We start from the raw sequence: 22,939 nt of genomic DNA on the forward strand, positions 1-22,939 counted from the left end.
ATGAGTAGATTATATGAAATACCAGAAGTAATTTTCATGAAAATACCGTGTTTGTTTTAGGTTTCAGATTATCTTGAAGTAATCAAGGAACCAATGGACTTATCAACAGTAATAACTAAAATTGATAAGCATAATTACCTGACTGCTAAGGATTTCCTAAAAGATATTGACCTCATCTGTAGCAATGCTTTGGAGTACAATCCAGATAAGGACCCAGGAGGTAAGAATGCACTGGGCAAGGGTGACTTTGGTGATCAAAGAGAAGACAGTTTAAAATATAAATAAAACCTGCCCCATATTTCAGATAGAAAAATTAGTCTTAAAGACATATTAGAAATTTCTTGTTGAAGAACTAAGTATATGCTTAAATATTAAATTTAATTATTAAATTCATTTGTTAAATTACTAAAAAATATATTTAAATTAGAGGATTTTATTCTTTAAAATAATTTTTATCAAAGTATAGTTGATTTACAGTGTTGTGTTTAATTTCTGCTGTACAGCAAAATGACTCAGTTGTATATGCATATATTCTTCTTCATATTCTTTTCCAGTATGGTTTACCACAGGATGAGTATAGTTCCCTGTGTTGTACAGTAGGACCTTATTTTTTTATCCATCCTGTATATGATAGTTTATATTTGCTAATTCATTTATTAAATTATTAGATAATATATTTAAATTCAAGGATTTTATTATTATGTTCAAGATTTAGTTTCTTGATTTGCTTTTCACTTTTTATACTTAGATTCTAATTTTTTTCAGGTAAGATGGAAAACTAAATAATTGAGAATTTAAGATCGATTTGTTTAGTCTCCATTACCAGTGCTGATAAACACTGGGCATTTTGGATTTCTGGAAACGTATTATAGTTAAGTTTATTAATTAAAAGACCCCTTTGGGTAGATGGACATTATCTGTTCTATAGACTGTACATATGTTTACATATGCAAACAAACATCTTATGAATGTTTTCATAACATCTTATGGAAAACCTAAATGAACTTTTTGGCCAACCCAATATAATTTATTATTTTACTCCTAATCCCACCCTGTACTCAAATCTGTAGTCTCAGTTCTGTTAATGCCTTCGAGGGGAAACCTCCAGGAATAATCTGTAGTTAAACAAGTTGAATTTATTGGTACATTGTAATAAAGGAGAATGTACATCATGGGAAATCATATAGGATTTGAGCTTGTGTCAAGTGATTTTGAGGAAAATTTAAGGGAGTAGAGCTTTGCAGTGGAATAGATGCTTTTAGGAAGTGGGAGTAATTTGGGGACTAGGTATTTTAAGAACCTAGAAAGTAAAAAGAATGGAACCAGACTAAAGTTGTGATTGGTAAAGAAGCAGCATTCATTTTACACAGGATAGAATTATATTTGGTTATTTTTGTAGGGCAGTGTTCATACTTTTGTCCGTGTTCAGATCTGATTATGGAGTGGTCTTGTTTTTATCTTGATCCATCATGGTCACAGAGTGGTGGTATTCAGTAAGGTTGTTTATGTTTAATGTAAGTACACCAAGGCCAGTTCCCATCTGGCAGGGGTCATTCTTTTTCTCACTCTGTTAAGAATTTTGTTTTTTCAACAGGTGATATAAAAGTAAGATGCTTTTTATTTTAGAAAATTCACTTAAACTTTCAGTTATCTAAAGGTATTTAGAGTATAGTTTCTACTTTATGTCTGTATTTATGGGCAGTGGTTCTTAACTCAGTTCGCTTGTTAGAATGACCTGGATTTCTCATTTCTACACAAATTGATTATTTCTTGTCTAAATTTAGACCGCAGTAAATCACATATTTTAGTTCCAAGTTAAGTGGCAGAATAAAATTTTATATAGCTGCTTTTGGTATCTTACTGCTTTTAATAGTTTTTAAGCTTTGTTTTAGGACATTTATCTCTTGTAGTTTTTGTTGTTTGTTTAGGTTTTATTTTGACTTTTTATTATATATCATTTATGAGGATAAAATTTATGAGGATAAAAATGAAGAAAAAGTAACCTATAACCTATAATCCTGTTACCTAGTATTTTTTTCTTTCTCTTTCTCCCCCTGCCTCTCTTCCTCCCTCCTTTTCTCTCTCTCTCACACATATGCACAAATACTATATGTGAAATGCATACATGCATAATATTTTTACTAAAATGAAAATATAACTTTTGTAAACTTTTATTCATATAATATTTTGTGAAAAGTTTGAGTTAATGTATTTCTACCATGTAATTTTTATCACATGAGTGTATTATAGCTAATACCCTATTGTTGGGCATATTAAAGTTTTTAGCTTTTTTCTCTATTATAATATTGATGAATATAGGATAAATTTTGTGTATGTCCTTAATTATTTCCTTAAGATAAATTCCTTAAGGTGAAAGTTCTGTATCATAGAGTGGGTAATCTCTTTTAGGGCTTTAAATCTATGTTGTTAAAGCTTTTTCACAATTTAAAAAATCATCTTCTAGCAGCATCAGGGGCACTTGTTAACCAATATAGCAGTTTTGTGTGACTGAGAGAATCTCCTTTGCAGTGTAGATGGCATCTGTAACAGGGCCACAGTTTGCCTAGTAAAGAATGGGCTGGATGTCAGTCTCCTTTGATTCCCTTGCTGGGTTCTGGGTGAAGGTGCAACTGCAAAAGTGTCTATATGGTGGCCTTAAGCAGTGTGTGAGAGTACTTGAGCACCTACAGTCTCATCCTGTTAGGTTTTCAAGACATAGAGGTTACTGACATTGTGCAGTAGGCAATGAGACCCTGGGCTTTGGATGTGCACCTAGGCTTCAGTCCCCATTTTATTTCCTAGTTCTTTAGGAAATAAAGTTAAGTCCTCTAAATTTTAGTTTCCTTATCTGCAAATATGGAAAATTACTCTTCTCTTGGGGTAGCTGTAAGGATTAGATGAGAAAATATATTAGGCCCTACCTTATGAAATTGTCATTTTCATATGGTTCAACTTGAATATGTTAGTCCTTAGCATAGTGCCTGGGATGTGATAAGTGTTCCATAAAGGTTAGTAGTTCATATATTTGTTTTTGTTATCATTATTATTTAAACTGTGCCTTAATTTGTCATAATTGTTTCCTTAGTGGGTACCTATACATTTACTTTAGAATGACCCTTTACTGTATTCCCTGGACCACATTTAAAATTGAATTCTATTTTGGAAAAAATCTAAGGACTGCTAGTGATAAATGAATTTGAGTGGTTCGAAAAAGCCAGTAGAAAGGATCAGTCCAGATCCTTTCCCCCTCTTCTGTGTAACTTAATTATAATCACATCAAAATAATACTACTGTCATGAAAGAAGCATTGATTTCTGGTGCATAGTAACCTTTTATTATAGAATGTAGTTGTATAATCAAAGGATATGGCTCTGTCTCACAGAATTGACATGGTATACTTGTAACTTTATTCCTTTACTGTTTTAGATGCAAAAAGTATCATATAATTCAAAAGCATGATTTTGGCTCTGTTTATATTTTTTCATATCTTTAGTCAAGAGCCCTGTTTTCTTTCTTAGCAATAGAACAACTTGTTATGTATTAGAAAAACAACCTCAGGGTCTATTGTGTAGCAAGTGGAAATTACATGAATTTTGTATTACTTTTACAAGCTCCCATGAGTATTTGAAAGCTTACAGTGCTCTGTTTTACAGAACACTTGGCCATTTTGGGAAAAAGCTAGCATATACATAGAAGACAAAAGCCAGCATTTTGGAAGCTATATGTATTGCCTAAGTGTTTACCCGGATTCTCCCTTGAGGATAACGTGGACAAAAATTAAATATATTAACTAGAAGAATTTTAACTTGTAGGTTCTAAATGTGACCAGGTCAGATATTTGACCCTAATTATTATCTCATAAATATGTGATATGTTTTATGTTTAACTGTTCCCCACTGTTTGTTCTATACTCAATGTCTCCTCTAGCCCTTAAGTGTATTCACATACATACCATCATTTAGCAAATTTTGCTGAAATTTCAACCTTAGTCTTATAGTATTCTCGAAATCTTCTGTTTTGTACTAGATGCTTAGGAATAAAGCTCACTGATTCACTCTGGTGTTTGGAGCCCTCTATGGGTTATACTTCAGTTAAACTCATTCACGTTTTCTGTTATTATTTGTAAGTACCATGTGCTGTTACTGAGCTGAGTGTTTAGAATACTGTGATAGTCTTTGCCTCTTAAGATAGAGTAATACATATTGAATAATTACTGTGTGACAGACATTATGCTATATTTTATGATATTAACTTGTTAGCACTTCCTTAACAAAATGCCACAGACTGCATGGCTTAAACAGCAGACATTGATTTTCTCATAGTTTTGGGGGCTAAAAGTCCAGAATCAAGGTGTCGGCAGATTTGGTTTCTTCTGAAGCCGCTTTCCTTTGCCTTCAGATGACAGCCTTCTTGCTGTGTCCTCAGATGGTCATGTTTTCTCTGTGTCTGTGCACCCCTGGTATTTCTTGTGTGTCTCCAAATTTCCTCTCCTCCTAAGGACCCAAGTCTGATTAGAGTAGGGCCTACTCGTAGGACCTTTTACTTTGATTACTTCTTTAAAGGCTCTACTCCAAATATAGTCACATTCTGGTATATTGGGGAGTACAGTATCAACATGTGAATTTGGGGGAGGAACACAGTTTAACCCATAACAGTTTATGAATACACCACAGTCCCTCCTGATTACTGGTGATTATACTAGATGGTTAAGGTAGCACAGAGGTGGCAGGTTTGAATTTTGTCTTGTGGCAGCAGCAGCTGATGATGATGCAATTTCATCAGGTGTGTATTAGGTACATGTACAGTGTGAGCAGGGCACAGAGGAGAAGATATTACCTGGAGATGAACAGGATTTAAAGGGGCATTTGTTTTAGGCATCTCTCAGGCCAGGGCTGCATATCTCCAGCACTGACACAGTTTATATGTAGAAAATGTTTCATAAATGGATGCTCAATAAATGGAGATTCAGTGAGTAGACAAGTGAATGAATTTCCCACCTCTCCATACTCTATTTTTTCAGCCATATCCTCTTTTTCTATACCTTTGTAGACTACTTTTCTTAGCCTAAAAAAATTTTTTTTTGGTCACACCATGCAGCTTGTGGGATCTTAATTCCCCAGCCAGGGATTAAGCTTAGGTCCTGGATTCTAGCAGTGAAAAGCACCAAGTCCTAACTACTGGACTGCCAGAGAATTCCCCACGAGTCTTAATTGGGCTTCCAACCTCCATCTTAAGAATTCCCTTGACCTCTGGTACTGCCTGTATTACTATACTCTTAAATACAAATCAAATCAAATCACTTTCTGTCTGAAAACCACCCAGTGGCCCCTTATCTCGAGAATTAAATCGTGTTGTTTCCCTGCTTGGGTCTTTTCATTGCTCTTAGGATAAGATCTAAAGTCCTTAATGTGGTCAGATTCCCATTTGCCACTTGCTTACTGTGTACTAATCACATAGGTTACCTTTCGGTTTCTAGAAATCTCCAAGATCTTTTTACTTCAGAACTTTTTCACATGGTATTTTCTGAACCTGTACTGGTTTTTCCCTTTGTCAGTGGCTATCCTAATGCCTGTTTCGAGTCTCACCTTCAGTTCAGTTCAGTCACTCAGTCATGTACGACTCTGCTACCCCATGAATCGCAGTACGCCAGGCCTACCTGTCCATCACCAACTCCCAGAGTTCACTCAAACTCACATCCATCGAGTTGGTGATCCTCTCATCCTCTTTCGTCCCCTTCTCCTCCTGCCCCCAATCCCTCTCAGCATCAGAGTCTTTTCCAATAAGTCAACTCTTCTCATGAGGTGGCCAAAGTACTGGAGTTTCAGCTTTAGCATCATTCCTTCCAAGGAACACCCAGGACTGATCTCCCTTAGAATGGACTGGTTGGATCTCCTTGCAGTCCAAGGGACTCTCAAGAGTCTTCTCCAACACCACAGTTCAAAAGCATCAATTCTTTGGCACTCATCTTTCTTCACAGTCCAACTCTCACATCCATACATGACCACAGGAAAAACCATAGCCTTGACTAGACGGACCTTTGTTGGCAAAGTAATGTCTCTGCTTTTGAATATGCTATCTAGGTTGGTCATCACTTTTCTTCCAAGGAGTAAGCATCTTTTAATTTCATGGCTTCAATCACCATCTGCAGTTATTTTGGAGCCCAGAAAAAGTCTGACACTGTTTCCACTGTTTCCTCATCTATTTCTGATGAAGTGATGGGACCAGATGCCATGATCTTAGTTTTCTGAACGTTGAGCTTTAAGCCAGCTGTTTCACTGTCCTGTTTCACTTTCATCAAGACAGTTTTTAGTTCCTCTTCACTTTCTGCCATAAGGGTGATGTCATCTGCATATCTGAGGTTATTGATATTTCTCCTGGCAATCTTGATTCCAGCTTCTGCTTCTTCCAGCCCAGTGTTTCTCATGATGTACTCTGCATAGAAGTTAAATAAGCAGGATGACAATATACAGCCTTGGTGTACTCCTTTTTCTATTTGGAACCAGTCTGTGGTTCCATGTCCAGTTTTAACTCTTGCTTTCTGACCTGCATATAGGTTTCTCAAGAGGCAGGTCAGGTGGTCTGGTATTCCCATCACTTGAAGAATTTTCCACAGTTTGTTGTGATCCACACAGTCAAAGGCTTTGGCATAGTCAATAAAGCAGAACTAGATGTTTTTCTGGAACTCTCTTGCTTTTTTGATGATCCAGCGGATGTTGGCAATTTGATCTCTGGTTCCTCTGCCTTTTCTAAAACCAGGTTGAACATCTGGAACTTCACGGGTCTCGTACTGCTGAAGCCTGGCTTGGAGAATTTTGAGCATTACTTTACTAGCATGTGAGATGAGTGCAATTGTGCGGTAGTTTGAGCATTCTTTGGCATTGCCTTTCTTTGGGATTGGAATGAAAACTGACCTTTTCCAGTCCTGTGGCCACTGCTGAGTTTTCCAAATTTGCTGGCATATTGAGTGCAGCACTTTCACAGCATCATCTTTCAGGATTTGAGATAGCTCAACTGGAATTCCATCACCTCCACTAGCTTTGTTCATAGTGATGCTTCCTAAGGCCCACTTGATTTCATGTTCCAGGATGTCTGGCTCACCTTAAATGCCCCTAATTTAGAGAATTCTTTCCTGACTTGCCCATTCAGTATTCTGTAGATTTTGATCATAGCTGTTACATGTTTTTTGACGGGTGAGGAAAGGGTAGGCAGAGGTGTTTCTATGTGCATATGAGATTATTTGGTTAAATACCTCTTTCCTGTACTAGTCTGAAAAGCTCCTTGAAAGTGAAGACCTGTTTTGTTCACTACGTGTAGCCATCACCTGACTCAGTTCCTGATACAGCTGACAATCAATGTTTATTGAGGGACAGTTTAGAGAAAATATATTGAAGGAAATATACTAGTGGACTGCCTTTTTGAGTGCTGCATGTTTGTTTTTGTAAGATTTTTCACAATGAACTATTAGATGTTCTAAGAAAAGTTGTATGTAAAATACATTTTTATACTTTTTGTCTTTGCTAGAGATGAAAAGGCAGATATTATTTTGTGACTTGGATTCTAGTTCTAAATACTGTTACCAATTAAGTGACTTTAATGCATTTATGTGACTCATAACGTCTTGGAGTTGCCAGCTCTAGGGAGCACAGTTATGTTATCTTGTTATTGAATGAGGACTTCTCTGTTAGTGTAAAGCAGAGAGACTCTTCTTTTATTACCAGTTTTAGGTATAGTTTACCTAGAACAGAGTATGTATTTTTCTCCTAGAACTACCTATAGTTTATATCATCTTGCATTCTTAGAGTGCCTTATCATAATTGTTTCTGTCACAGTTTTTTAATAGGTCACCCTTGCTTTAGCATACATTATATTCTTTAACATAATTTTGACCAGTTTTCTCTTATGGAGAAAATTGTGTATGGTTTTCTGAAACCTCAGTGTCTATGCATGGCAACTCTGGTGCTGGATGTATGCTGAATATTCTTTATATCTTTAAAGAATTTTTATTTAAAGTAATACACTTTTCAAAATTATCAAATAAAGCCATATCTTTGAGGTAATGATTTGTTACATAGGCTTAGTACTTTGAAGTTCTAAAAGTATAGTTCTCAGAGGATTGTCAACTTAATTGAGTAGTTTATTGTATATTTTGTCGTTGTTGTTTAGTCCCCAAGTCATGTCTGACTCTTTTGCGAGCCTATGGACTATAGCCCTCCAGGCTCCTCTGTCCATACTACTTCCCAGGCAAGAATACTAGAGTGGGTTGTCATTTCCTTCTGCAGGGGATCTTCCCAACCCAGGGACTGAACCCATCTCTCCTGCATTGGCAGGTGAATTCTTTACCACTGAGCCACCAGGGAAGCCCATATTTATTTTTCACTCATCACTTAAAATGAATTTGTTTCTTATCCACAAATGCTTTTTACAGTTTTATTTAAATGTTTGTTCTTTTACTTTTCTTCTTAGGATGCCCTTTTTTCATGTTATTTCATTTGTGTGTTTAATAAATGTATACCAACTTTTTAACAGACAAAATAATTAGGCACAGGGCTTGTACTCTGAAGGATACTGCACATGCCATCATTGCAGCTGAGCTGGATCCAGAATTTAATAAACTCTGTGAAGAAATTAAGGAAGCAAGAATAAAAAGAGGTAAGTTATAGAAGTGAACATGCTATTGAAGACTAAGAGGTCACTGAGTGTCACTGGTTGGTGTTTATTTATAGTTGCTGGTATAATGAAAGTATATCTTGAGGCCCAGCCTTTACTTAATTTCTGATACGGATATGTGTCATGTAAATTCTCAAAGATGTTTTAAAAATTTACTTTCTGTGACACCTTTAGTGCCAATTATAGAAATAAGCAATACTTAGTGAAATTTCTTTTGTAGGAACACATCTTTGTTAATCCACATCTGTTCTTAAAGGATTTACATAGGTTTTCATATATGAAAAGTTTTATTTTCAACAGGTAGTATCTAATATTAATTCTTTTGTTTGTTCAGTATATAATCCTGTCTTGTGGAACTCATAGTTTAGCAGGAGAGAGTAAATGTAAAACAAATCAAGTGCAGGGTGGCATATGCACTAACTGAAGCAAATTCATCACAGAGGATAGACCTCCTGGTAGGAAACCTGGCATTTTGATCAGAGTTTGGGGAATGAATGTACAAGTGTGGTCTGTAGTGAAGTAGAGGGAAGGAGGAGGCGGTGACAGAGAAGAAGGAAGTATTGTAGGCAGAACGCACAGTGCATAAAATCGCAGAGACGTGAAATAACGTGGCATATCTGAAGAACTGCCAACTGTTTGGCATTGCTAAAGATGTACAGACGGGTGAGAAATAGAGCTCAGAAGGTGAGCTGGGTTGAGGACGTTGGAGTTGTGAACATGCTTTTCTTCTACTGCATTAGAGAGGCCTTCCCTGGCCACTTAATCTAATATAGGCTCTGGTCACCATCGCTTTTGTCATTTTGTTCTTGTTGTCTCTCTCCTCCTTATCTAGAATATAAGTGCAAGTAATTGAGTGAATCAATGTCATGGACTTGGACTTTATTCTGTAGGTCTGTGTTTTTTATTTTTTTATTTATTATTTTTTAATTAATTTTTTTATTTTTACTTTATTATACTTTACAATACTGTATTGGTTTTGCCATACATTGACATGAATCCATCACAGGTGTACATGTGTTCCCAAATATGAGCCCCCCTCCCACCTCCCTCCCCATAACATCTCTCTGGGTCATCCCCGTGCACCAGCCCCAAGCATCCTGTATCCTGCATCGGACATAGACTGGCGATTCGTTTCTTACATGATAGTATACATGTTTCAATGCCATTCTCCCAAATCATCCCACCCTCTCCCTCTCCCTCAGAGTCCAGAAGTCCGCTCTACACATCTGTGTCTCTTTTGCTGTCTTGCATACAAGGTCATCATTCCCATCTTTCTAAATTCCATATATATGTGTTAGTATATTGTATTAGTGTTTTTCTTTCTGGCTTACTTCACTCTTATAATCGGCTCCAGTTTCATCCATCTCATTAGAACTGATTCAAATGTATTCTTTTTAATGGCTGAGTAATACTCCATTGTGTGTATGTACCACAGCTTTCTTATCCATTCATCTGCTGATGGACATCTAGGTTGTTTCCATGTCCTGGCTATTATAAACAGTGCTAAAATGTGTGTTAATTACCCACATCAGCTTAGAACTGGGAAACTAGGTTCTCTGAGAGAAGCTTGAGAAATCTGTGCTTTAACAATGGTTTTTATGTGGACTGAAGTTTGAGGACAATTGTCATAGTCAGTAGGAGTCATTGAAGTATCTGAAGCAGTGGAATGGATTGGTAGATTGTTTTGGCAGCAGGAAATAGCAAGGTCTCACTGTGGCAGGGTGGGAGGATGAGAGCCTAGTTAGAAAGCTGTCGGAGCCAGTTTTGCAAACATTTTGGCCGTTTCTAAAAAAGTTAAGCATAATGTTTACCATATGACCCAGCGATTCTACTCCTAGGGATCTTCCCAAGAGAAATGAAAACATATGTCCATATAAAGACTTGTACATGAATGTTCATAACAGTATTATTCACAGCATGTAAAAACTAGAAACAACCCAAATGTCTTTCGACCGATGAATGGGTAAGCAAAACAGGGTGTATTGTACAACAACATACTGCTCAGCTATAAAAAGGAACAAGGTGCTACATGGATGAACTTTAGAAATGTTACGCTAAGTGAGAGAAAACAGTCACCAAAGACCACATATTGTATGATTCCATTCATATGAAATGCTCACAAAAAGCCAGTCTATTATAGAGACAAAAAGTGGATTAGTGATTGCCTGGAACAGTTTCTTAAATTGGATTGCTGTGTGATTACACAGCTCTGTAAATCCACTAAAAATCACTTAATTGTACACTTGAAATGAATGATTTTTATGTTGTGTTAACTGTACCTCGGTTAAACTGTTGGAGGGTGGGGGCTGTTGGAATAGTCCAGAGTTTTAATTAGTGAAGTGGGAATGAAGGTAGGATTAACATGAGAGAGTTGTGGCTGCAGGGGTGGAAGGTATTGGGAAGGAAAGAAAGAGGCAAAATTTAGCTGCCACATTACTGATTTAATGATTTAAAGAGATGCTAATACTACCAGTAGAGAGAGGGAATATATAAGGACAGGTCTTTTTGTGGGAAAAAGAGAAACCAGTTATTTTTAATTTGATCTATCTTTAGGATATGCCGTTGGTGATATCAGGTAGGCAGCTGATATAAATCAGGAGCTCAAGAGAGTTTTGGACTAAAATGTGATTTGGGAATAATTATATAATGTCAGTAGAAGCTGAAGGCATGAATGATACTTGTGGTGGAAGATGTAGATTAAAGTGAGAAGAAAAGGGATTCTGGAGATAGTCCTTAGAAACTTGGATGATAACACTAAAGATAGCATAGAAGAAAGAAATATAGTAAAGAAAATTGAGATGGAACAGTTATTTTTATGAAGATCAATGCAGAAAAGCCGAACTTACACAGTGTGGTGTAACAGCCAGCTTATATCAGATGGAAATGGTTTATATGAATGGAGTTTAGTAGCCTAGTATATGCTTATACTTTCTAAGATGGCAGAAATCATGACTTTTTGGCAATATATGATCTTATTGTCTTATAGTCATAAAAATGTGAAATGTATCCCTTTGCAAAATAAAGTGAGTCAGCATGGGGCCCTTTGGGGATTAAGTGTAAATAAGCATGGCCTACCATTTTATTTTTATGATATGATATCTAGTTTCTTTCCCATCTTAAAACAAAAGGTACTGTTTTCATCCAAATTACAAACTGTTCAAGTATAATTAATGACTTTAAAACTCAGTATTTCAGACTTTTTTTTTAAACCTTGTTGGTTTATGTAGCTGGGAATATTTAAATAGGTATCGCTTATCTTCTGCTTGCAGGCTTATCGGTAACAGCAGAACAAATAAATCCTCATGGTACTGGAGCTCGAAAGACAGAAACTAGAGTTGAAGAGGCATTTCGGCACAAACAAAGAAATCCAATGGATGTCTGGCACAGTTCTGCAAATAAATGTGCATGTGAGTATTTGAGATCTTATTATCCAGCAGTGGGAACAACTGTGAATGAGGCAGAAGTGTTAGGAATTGGGCACACACACCAAAGGGCTTCCAGGAGCTTGTGGGGTGAGATGCTGAATCAGTATATTTCTTTAACCTTATTTGCTTTTTTTCTATCTCTGTTCGGTGCTTGCTGTTGTAATTGAACTAGATTTAAATATTTTCCGCTTTAAACTTTGGGTTTTGGAAAGAGATATGGAGCCAATAGATTTTTATCCACCCCACCTTCAACCCCTTGCTGTATATTATGCAGGGTGCTCTCATTATGGTGGGAAGTGGAAACTCTGGCTTAAGAGAGTGCCTGAATTGACAGCAGGAAGTTGATTTTTCTGAGAAAAATCTTCAGCCTTCTTTTTCTGGTTTTGTTTAAGTGAGATGTATTTATTTTTCTTTTGTTTGTTTTGTTCTTTTTTGTTTGTTTTGTAAGTGAGGTGTATTTAGAAGGGGAAAATTCAGTGTTCTATGTTTTCTTCACTTTTCCTTATTCATGGTGATCTGTAAAAATTTCTAAAAGACAAATGTTAATAAACACAGCATCTTCCTAATGTAATCTTTATGTTTCACTAAAGATGGCCATCTTTGGATTGTGTGTGCTATTCTTCTGATATAAAGGTGGTAATTCTGCTCCAGCTGTCAGTAAAGATGGCCATAATAAGTTCTTCCACCAGTGGCATTGAAGTTGAATGAATGAACCAGACTCAGTTTTTTTTTTTTTTCACTCTTGTCCTCTTTGTGATAAATGGCATTCATGTGTGAGAAAATTTGAAGGAGTTAATGGTGCATTTTGTCCTAGGAAGCTGATTAAGCTATTTGTACTGGTTGTACCTTGAATCGTGACCTGGATTAACTAACATAACACTCTAATTTAAATGTTGAAATCCTTACATTCTCTGCAACTGATAAAAATATTTACCCACTAAAATACACTGAACATTGCTTCAGCAGTTTTAATTTTCTTTAAGTGTTAAAATGTTTTTTAATCTACAAATGTGAGTTTTGTTTTCTCTGACCAGTAGATGGCATATGTGACTCATCATTTGGCTATTTTACATTATTTTACATTACTTAAATCAGTATGTCTAAATCTCCCTATGGAAGAGTTGCTTTCCTAAGGTCTTAGTTTTGGCAGTAAGCTCAGAGATGCTATAAAACTTGATTTTAAAGACTGTGCCTCTAAATGGGCTTTTCACACAAAAAGGCTTTTCCCCTGAAAAAGGTGATAGAGCAGTGACTGAAACAAAACCCTTGACTCTTGTGGCACATATATAACCAATTTCTCTTATTTGACCAAAATCTCGCTAAGCATTAGAAGTGATTATAAAAAGATGGGGAACTATCTCTAGTTTGACCTCCCTGCAAATAAGAACATTTTCTCTTATCTGGGATGAAAGCATTAGAAGCACACTTGCTTCAGAAAGGTTCCTAGCTTTTGCTTAGGGTACGAGTACATATCAAATAATTGAGCTGGCTCTTGATCGAGCAGGGTCCAGCCTCCTGGCTTTAGTGCTACATTACTTAGTGAAGCAAGGAAAAGGGAACCTCTTGTCACTTTGGTTGTTGGAGAATAAGCAAGGACACAATGTCAGGAGTGACTGGTCAGGTAGAAAAGCCTAATAGTTCTACATTTTAGAGAAAGAGCAAGCTGAATACTTTTCTTTCACTTTTAATATGGACTGGGTTAATCTTTCATATAAGTAATGGAATGCTTATGAATGCTCATCACTTTAGCCTGTGCTTTTAAAAGTAGACTAATATAGAAATTTCATCTCCAATTACCCTGTAACTGTAAATTATAAAAATAGAAATAGGGGGGAAAAGGAATGGAGAGATGATTGTAATGATAGTACAGTTTTGAGGGCAAAATAAATTTTGAGCCAAGTCACTAAATAAGTTGAATTTTGGAAATGATTTTAGAAACCTTTGGTAGATTTATTCTTAGATCAGAAAGAAGAGTAACATTTATGACAATTTGTCATATATCTTACCTTGGTGTCTTTATAAGACTTAGTAAGGATTAAAGATGAAAGGGTGAAAAAAGTATGTGAACACACTATGTGCTGTTGATACATTATGATCTTTATCCATTAAAAGATCTTTATCCATTTTTTTTCCTAGAAAAGTGTACACATACGTAATAATGTTTTAGGATTCTTTTAATGGATAAAGATCACAAGTTCATATTAAGTGCTGACGTAAAGAAATGAGGATTGTTTTAAGACTGTATTCCCTTCTATTTGTCCTTCAACAGCAATTTTAAAACTGTGGATTAAACATTTTCCACTTAGTGGCCCATATTTGCATTTTCTTTTTAAAATGACTTTGCCCAGAAAGCTTTCAACATTGACATATTAAAAATATTATTATCTCTTTTTAAACTAAGCCAGATTTGACATTATTTTTATAGCCTTGGAAAAAATGAATTACTTTTACTCTGATGGCTTTCAACTAATATTCAGAATCCAGTGGTAGATGTCAGAAGTAATAGGTCTCTAGCTTAACTAGTTAGCTTTAATAACTTTTATATTTAAATTTCTTCATGCAAGTGTCCCACATTACAAAATAAAAGTTAAGTTTTCATTTTAGGGACAATGGGATCAACTTGCACAACCAGCTACCTTTGATGCATAATATGGGAAATAAATATTCCTATGTCCATCATGACCTGGAAGTACCAGCTATCTACTGATAAAACTCTTGATAGTTTCTAACACCGAAGAGTATAGTCCCTGCAACTTTTGTAGGTCTCTCACTTTATATAACTGACCAAATATTTATTTTCAGTGTTTATTAATGTTGTTATTGTTGCCTTGATAGCAGAGGGCTTGTTTTCTGCATATTTTCCAATAACAACTTTGCAAGAAATTGATCCTGCTAGGAGAAACATTTGTGATAGAAGGCTAACAGGTGGCTAACCACATTGTCTGTCTTAACTTCAGAGGGCTTCTATTTCTTAGGAAAGGAGAGGCAGTAGAGATACCTGTAACTTTTGTCTCTTCGCATATTCGATCATATCTTAATTTCTTTTATGGTTTAAGAGCTTTTGGGGGATCTTGCTGGCAAAGCACTCATTTTCCTGGTGGAAATCCAGGGCTGTAGTCCCAAACCTTCCAGGCAGCCTGGTAAGATGACCATTTCCTAAATGTATAGTGTGCTTGGCCTTCGGGTGTTAAGAATTAGGAAAAGCAATAAAGTAGGATCTAGGGCAGTCATAAAGAGTGAGTGCTTAGTCAACTCATACAGGAAATAAATTAAAAATATTTTCATTTGTCAGAGCTCATCCCTGACATCATATCCATTTTGTAGGTGTGAAGATTAGTCAGCATGGGTGCCAAGAGCTAAGTAGTTTCTGTCTCTCTTTCTTTTGGATCTTATTTAATAAACATTTGTGAAACAAGCATTGTACCTACAAGTTCTACATATCTTTTTCCCTCTTTGTAAAATAGTTCGAGTTCGGAGAAAATCACGGCGGCGATCACAGTGGGGTAAAGGAATTATTAAGAAAAGGAAAGTCAATAATTTAAAAAAAGATGAGGAGGACACCAAATTTACTGACTATGAGAATCATATGGAGGACAGGAAATTGCTCGAAAATGGAGAGTTTGAGGTAAGCACTGACTGCCATGAAGAAAATGGAGAAGAGACTGGAGACTTATCTATGACCAATGATGAGTCATCCTGTGACATCATGGACATGGACCAGGGGCAGAGGCTTAACAGCGGAGCAAGCACAAAAGAGAACTTTGCTTCTACCGAAGAGGAAAGTTCAAATGAGTCTCTACTCATCAACAGCAGCAGTTCTCTAAATCCAGAACAGACATCTCGGAAAGAGCCTTTCCTTAAAGAAGGCTGTCTAAATGGTGAGGCCTCCACAGACAGTTTTGAAGGAATACCAGTTCTGGAGTGTCAGAATGGCAAAGCTGAAGTAGTTTCTTGCTGTGGCAGTGGAGATAAATGTAGTTCTGAGCAAAAAACTCTTCTGGAAGATCAGTCAAAAGGAAAACCAGAAACTTCAAATGAAAATCATGGAGATGATCCTGAGAAACTAGAGGCACTGGAATGTAGCACTAACGAGAAGCTAGAGCCTGGCCCTGATGCGGAGGTTAAAGATGCAGAACTGGACAAAGAAGGTAGAGCTAATGTTCTAAAATTTTTCCTGAGGTTTTAAACTGCAGAGTTAATTACATGCATATTTTATCTGGTCCCCAGTAGCAATAGTTGATGAATAATTATACCCCTTTGAGAATTTATTGCAGTTTTCACCCCTTTTCCTAGAAAAGAGTACACACACATAATAAATTTTGGTGTATGTTTTAGAGGGTTTATTGTCCAGAAGGCATTGCTTTCCTGGCTGCTTCCTCTTCGTGCTCCTGTCTGATTATTGTCCCTTTCCTAATGGATTTATGGCTAAAAGCTGAATAAATCTACACTTGTTAAGAGGATAGGATTTCTGACAGAAGGATTATTGGGATGGGGTGAGAGGTAGGTGAGAAGACTTGGATGCTATGGCAGTATGGCAGAGTCATATAAACCCACATTATATTTCCACTGTTGTTTATTATAATCATGTGACTCTGAGTTAGTTGTTTGTATTCTCTGGCCCTGCATCTTTCCATCTTCTGAATTAAACTTCAGGGTGGTGTCACTGCAGGGATTAAATAAGTCTTGTATGTTAATTGCCTTCTCCTGGTACCTGGCACATCCTAAGGTATATTTATGCCAGGCAGTCACTGTCAGTTGAATCTGAGGGGTGTTAATCTAGAGACACTGTTGCTTTATAAACCAGTAGTGGAAGAAAGCAGCAGAATCCTCACTGTCAAAGTGACTTGATTCTTGCTGAGTCAGAGCTCTCTGCCCACTCCTGACTTCCCTTGGATATGTGATTCCTGAAGAAGCAGTGGAGGGGGAGTTGAGGGTTTCTGGCCCTGCTTTGCTATTTATCATGATTCTTTAGCCTGTGGTGGGGTGGGGTGTATTAAGAGACAGACCTACCCTGTTCAGTGTGCATTTCCTTCCTAAGCAGGTAGCTAGTCTTGCCCTCAATTATCTCGAAATTGTATTGTGCTAAATTGTGTGGAGTATATGGTGTTAGCCTGGGATTTGGGCTCTGTGAGAAAAGTTTTTTAATGCCAGTTTATTTGAGCTATCCAGAAGAATTAGAGTAGGATGGTATTGTTCAAAGTCTTAGAATTCTTTTAATGGATAAAGAGAAAGGTACAGATTTATGCTGCCTCTTGAAAATTTTTAATATTTAATAGTAGAAAGCAGTTTTAGAAGCATTATTTATCTGGGCTATCATATAGACAGAACTTAAAAAATGTGTTGAAGCTAGAATTAAGTAATGAATGGGACAATGTGGGGAAAAGGGAGAGACTCCTGTTATGAGGCAGAATGGGTGAGTGGGTGGGGGAGTCTTTGTAATGCTACTTCACTATGAGATTTTAGTAAGCTTACAGAAAAGGTTTAAATGAATATTATGTTCAGCTAACAGCTTTAAAAGTATTTGCTGTGTAAAAGCCTCACCTGAAGTTTTCATTTGTAACTGTCCAGGGCAATGTAACCGAGTGCAGTGGTTCCTAACTCAGGTTCTTGGACCCCCTAGACGCCCATGGGTGTAATAATGAGGATTTGTATGGTCTTAACAAAACTCCTAGCATATGTTAATTGAACTGGTTTTTCATATGTTAATTGAACTAGGTTTTCAGTCTAAAGGCTGTCTTTAATATAAAATTTCTCTGATACATCAGGGTATATGTTTTTGAAGGCAACATCTTGGTTCTTTTATTATTTATATAGCAGGCATTGATGAGAAAGAATTGTTTAAAGACTTGGGAATAAGAGGATTAATGCAGGAGGGAGGAGAAAGAGTCTCCTTAGTTTCCCAGAACATGGGTCACGTCCTGTGTAAGAAATGGTCCAAGTTTGTCCTTGTGGCCCTCTACCCCTGCCTGTCTCTTCTTCAGAGTACTCCTACTCAGAGTGCATAGGGCTTGATGGTCTGCCTACCCTCCCTACCCCTCAGAGTGCCTGGTGCAGTCAAATTCTACTTAGCTGCCTTCAAATTTCTGCTTTTTTTCAGTATGGTTGGTCTTAGGAGAATGTTGGGAGGAAAGTAATTAAATTATATTAATTTACTCGAAGGTAGTAGGAAAAGACACTAGACCTTTTGCATTTTTAATGGGCTTATATTTTTATGAGAAAATATTGTGTAACACAGGCAGTATAACTGAGAAAGATAAGAAATTTCAGGCAATGTTGAGGAAAATGTTTTGCTTTGGGAGGCAGATATGAAGCAGGTTGGACTTACTTTGTGTTAGCATCTGCTTTTCTATGTTGCTTCCTTTTCTTCTAGTTCTGAAAGCTCCACATTTTAAAATGATTATCATACAGAGAGTGAAGATAGTTTATAAGTTACTTCTTAGAGGTGAAGATCGCTTTTATCTCCCTTTCAGTGGATACATTTGTTAGATGATATTCTGGTATGACTTGGCTTTCATAGTTGTGGTTTACTCCTCTTTAACTTGGGTTTCTTAGTCTTACCTCAAAAAACCATTTATTACTTGAAGAATAATATCCTTTTTCCAAAAAGGATTTGTGGTGGGTAAAAGAATTTATAATAGTTTAAGCCTGATTTTCATTAACTTTTATTTGCTGCAGTGCATTTTTTTGTTTCAATTGTAGGTGCTTCTAAAGTAAAGAAATATCGTAAGTTAATTTTAGAACAGGCAAAAACAACAAGCCTGGAACTGGTTCCAGAGGAGCCATCTGAGCCTGTGCCGCCTCTTATAGTTGATCATGAAAGATTGAAGGTAAGCTTAGCTCTTCCTAGGAAGTTTTAAATGAATGGAAATAAGTTTTAGTAATTTTTTCCTTAAACCTTGGAATATGAGTACTCTAGGGCTTCTCATGAAAAAGAGTTGTTTGTGATTTGAGGGGTTTAGAAGTATGAGAATGTTCTTGGTAATAAACTAAGCCCTGAAATCTTCAAAACTAAGGGGTCAGGTTTATACCATAGAATGTGGTATCTGTTGCCTAGTATTTGAGTAGTACTGTTTCAGTCTGAACAATGAAATCAAACTTCTTTTTATTCTTTTAATTTTTCTCAGAAATTGCTTGATTTGTTGGTAGATAAAAGCAACAATCTGGCAGTTGATCAACTTGAGAGATTATATTCTCTTCTTAGTCAGTGCATCTACCGTCACCGTAAAGATTATGACAAATCACAACTTGTAGAGGTAAGTGTCTAGTTCATCTGGAGAATAAATAAATATGTGCTGTTACTTGTCACAAAGTAAAGAGAAAATGAAGTTATTTTATTTTGAATTTTTCACCAAGTAACTGAAGAGTGATTTGAAGATTTAAGATTAAGAAGAATCATGAAGAGTTATAAAAGTAACCTCTTTGCACCCTTTTGTCTCAGAACAGAAGTAATCTGGGTTTCTTTGTTTATCAAAACACAGAAATCCATGGTTGGCAGACACACAGAATAGCATGGCACAGTTCTCCCCTCCCTTGCTTCTCGGCGACTTCACAGATGATGCGTATCACTTGGGCCTGTTGAATGTGAGCATGGCCTCACAGTCCATGTTACCACTACTCTCTAGGCAGCCACTGCTGGTTAAAAGGAGTTGGTATGGGCCATGAGACCTATTGGCCACCCTAGTAATGACTGGAAGAGAACTTAAAAGTCATCTCATTTAATCAGATCTAGTCTTAGTGAAACAGCCACCTGAGTGGTTGTCCTTATGCTTGGATACCGTAGAAGTGAGCCATTCCCCTTCTAGACAACTCTGGGCCATAAGAAAATTTTGTATAAATACAAGCGTATATCTTTTGTCATATAATTTATATCATTAAGTCACTCTTCTGCTTTTTGAGGTCATCTGAGCAAATGTGAATGCAAAAAAATGAATAAGACCAAAGTCTCTGTTCTCAAGGAACATTTTTAGTATGTTAAAGATTCATGTGTAGAGGATGTGCCTATTTTGCATGTGTAATAAGGAACACAGGCATATCTTGCCTTATTGTCCTGTGCACATACTGAAGTTTCTGCAAGTTGAAGATTTGTGGCAACACCTCCAATTTTCAACAGCATTTGCTCACTTTGTGCTTCTGTGTTACATTTTGATAATAGTTGCAGTATTTCAAACATTTTCATTATTATATTATGGTAATCTGTGGTTAGTGATCTTTGATATTATTGCAAAAAGATGATGACTTTCTGAAGGCTCAGATGATGGTTAGCATTTTTTTCCCACAAACTTTAAAATGTTAAAAAAAAATTAAGGTGTGTACATTGTGTTTTAGACATAATGCCATTACACAGTGTAGTGTAAACACAACTTTTATTTGCACTGGGAAACTAAAAAGTTTGTATAACTGCCTTTGTTTTTTGTCTGGAAGGCAGTGTCTCCAGGGTATGCCTGTATTGGGCTTCCCAGGTGGCTCAGTGGTAAAGAATCTGCCTGCAGTGCAAGAGATGCAGGTCCAATCCCTGTGTCAGGAAGATCCTTTGGAGAAGGAAATGGCAACCCACTCCAGTCTTCTTGTCTGGAAAACCCCATGGATGGTGTAGCCTGGTGGGCTACACCATCCATGGCATCAAAAATGAGGCAGATACGACTCAGCAACTAAACAACAACAACAATGCTTGTATTATACTTGAATCAAAGCAAGGGTGCACTTAAAACTTATTTTATAATCATATTTTTCTGTCACATTTTTATGAATCTGTACCAACCTTATATAATAATGTAGAAATTACAGGAAAGCAAAAATGAAAAAATAAAAACATCACCCACATACCACCATCTGGAAGAAACTAATCATTGTTAATCTCTTAGAATATCTTCCATCTTTTAAAAATGTCTAGATGTATATAACATGTATATAAGCATGAATGTGTGTTTAAAAGTTGGGATAGTATTGTATATTCTGTTTCATAACTGGACTTTTCTCTTACTCAGTAACATATGATGAAACATTTAGCATGAGTAATTTTAATTGATCATTTATATAACCTTTTAATTAGATGATAATCTGTTAGTTTACCTTATTAGTTCTGTAGAGATGTAGGATATAATTTCTTTGGAGGTGTTTTGGGTGGCGTGGTGGTAAAGAATCCACCTGCCAAAGCAGAGGCACAAGAGATGGGGGTTTGATCCCTGGGTCGGGAAGATCCCTGGAGTAGGAAGTTGCAACCTGCTCTAGGATTCTTGGCTGGGAAATCCCATGGACATAGAAGCCTGATGGGCTATAGTCCATGGGATTGCAGAGTCAGACATGACTGAGCACACACACATTTATTTTTCATAAAGAGGGGAAAGAAAACCAGATGTCTTAGATGTATTTGGTATTTGCCTATCTGAATGTAATGTGTGGGGTAGAGTTCTTTACTTTTTTTAAATTCTAGAACTTCTTTGTTTACATGATGATATTTGATTATCATGAATGGACTGAATGGACTGAATACTCTTCAGCAGTGAAACATTTTTCAGTCTGGGTCTTAGAACCGTATAATCTTGGGGCCTCATTTAGGAGGAAAGGAAATCTATAGCAGAATCACCAGTGAGAGGCATTCCTGGTGGTGGTGGCATTGACTCTTCCTGGCTTTTTTTTCCTTTCTAAATTTCAACTCTAATTGAAGTGAACAGCGTTGGGTACAAGTTGCATTCTACTTTGGGTACAAGTTTTACTATATGGAATACATTCATTTTGCTTTGGGAGTTGAATATAATGAGGACTTCCCTGGTGGCTCAGATGGTGAAGAATCTGCCTGGAATGCTGGAGACTCAGGTTCAATTCTTGGGTCGAAAAGGTCCCCTGGAGAAGGAAATGGCAACCCACTCCATAATGAGTAGGGAAGGGTGTAGGCTTTGGAGTGAGGCTACCTGTATTCAAATCGTGACTCTGCTATTTACTACCTGGCAAATTATTTATATATGCAAATTTCTTAATAAAATATCTGGTATAATAAGAACTCATTGCTAGTGTCATCCTCATTAGCCTAAATGTAAAATAGGAGGCATTTGGAATTGTCTAGAGAAGATAGTCTTACACAGTAACTATAGTATTATAATCAGGAATATATTTAAAGCTTAACTTTGTATCTGAAATTCTTTCTTGAGAAAGTTGATTTGAAGTGAATTTTTCCGTAATGCTTTTGTATTTCCTTTAATAGGTAACTTGTACTTTTTTCCTCCCCCTTATAGGAGATGGAAAGAACAGTTCATATGTTTGAGACATTCCTATGAACCTTTCAAGAAGAGTGGTTTATCCCCTCCAATCTGCTCCTCACAGAGCAGTCTTCTGAGCCATTCAATTTCAAATTGCACCAATTAACGTGCAGAGCCTTGGTGTAAAGTGCTCTCTCACTCATTCTTTCTCTCTGTTGAATTTGGTGCTATTGTCTCAGGTACCTGAAACCAACCAGCCTACAAGAACCAAACAGAACTTCAGAAACATGTTGTATTTTCCACAAATAAAAAATACAACCCCACAGATTGGAGATTTTGGTGCTACAGAAACTGCTCTCACTTCTGCTCCTCTTTTTGTGCACTCTTTTTTGGAGACTTCTCTCTTAGGGAGCAGACCAGCAAATTTGAGGAAACTGGATGGGGCAGTTCTTACTGTGTTGAATTGTTTAAAAAATGGGCAACCTGTTCCTTTCCCTCTCCTTTCTACCCCTTTTATCATATTTGTTTTATTTTTTTCTCTGGGTAATGGACTAAAGCCTGTTTTGAAATTGGCTGTGGTTTATTCTGGTGGGAAACTGAAGAAACTGGATGAAATTAGATTAGGCTCTTTAGAACTGCCTTTAATGTGCCTTT

The 22,939-nt window shown here is 36.7% G+C and overlaps 1 protein-coding gene across 1 annotated transcript in view; it reads left to right on the forward strand.

Moving 5' to 3' along the window:
- ATAD2B (ATPase family AAA domain containing 2B) overlaps positions 1-22,438 on the forward strand; it is a 125,479-nt gene extending 103,041 nt beyond the window's left edge. Inside the window, exons 22-28 of the mRNA XM_052648748.1 lie at positions 61-220; positions 8,527-8,649; positions 11,937-12,074; positions 15,557-16,240; positions 18,792-18,919; positions 19,217-19,345; positions 22,322-22,438. Coding sequence (XP_052504708.1) covers positions 61-220; positions 8,527-8,649; positions 11,937-12,074; positions 15,557-16,240; positions 18,792-18,919; positions 19,217-19,345; positions 22,322-22,363 — 1,404 coding nt within the window. The 3' untranslated portion in view covers positions 22,364-22,438. The remainder of the gene's footprint in view (positions 1-60; positions 221-8,526; positions 8,650-11,936; positions 12,075-15,556; positions 16,241-18,791; positions 18,920-19,216; positions 19,346-22,321) is intronic.
- Positions 22,439-22,939: the final 501 nt, after the last annotated feature.

Source organism: Budorcas taxicolor, chromosome 11 (genome assembly GCF_023091745.1).
Source record: "Budorcas taxicolor isolate Tak-1 chromosome 11, Takin1.1, whole genome shotgun sequence".
Classification (NCBI taxonomy): Eukaryota; Metazoa; Chordata; class Mammalia; order Artiodactyla; family Bovidae; genus Budorcas; species Budorcas taxicolor.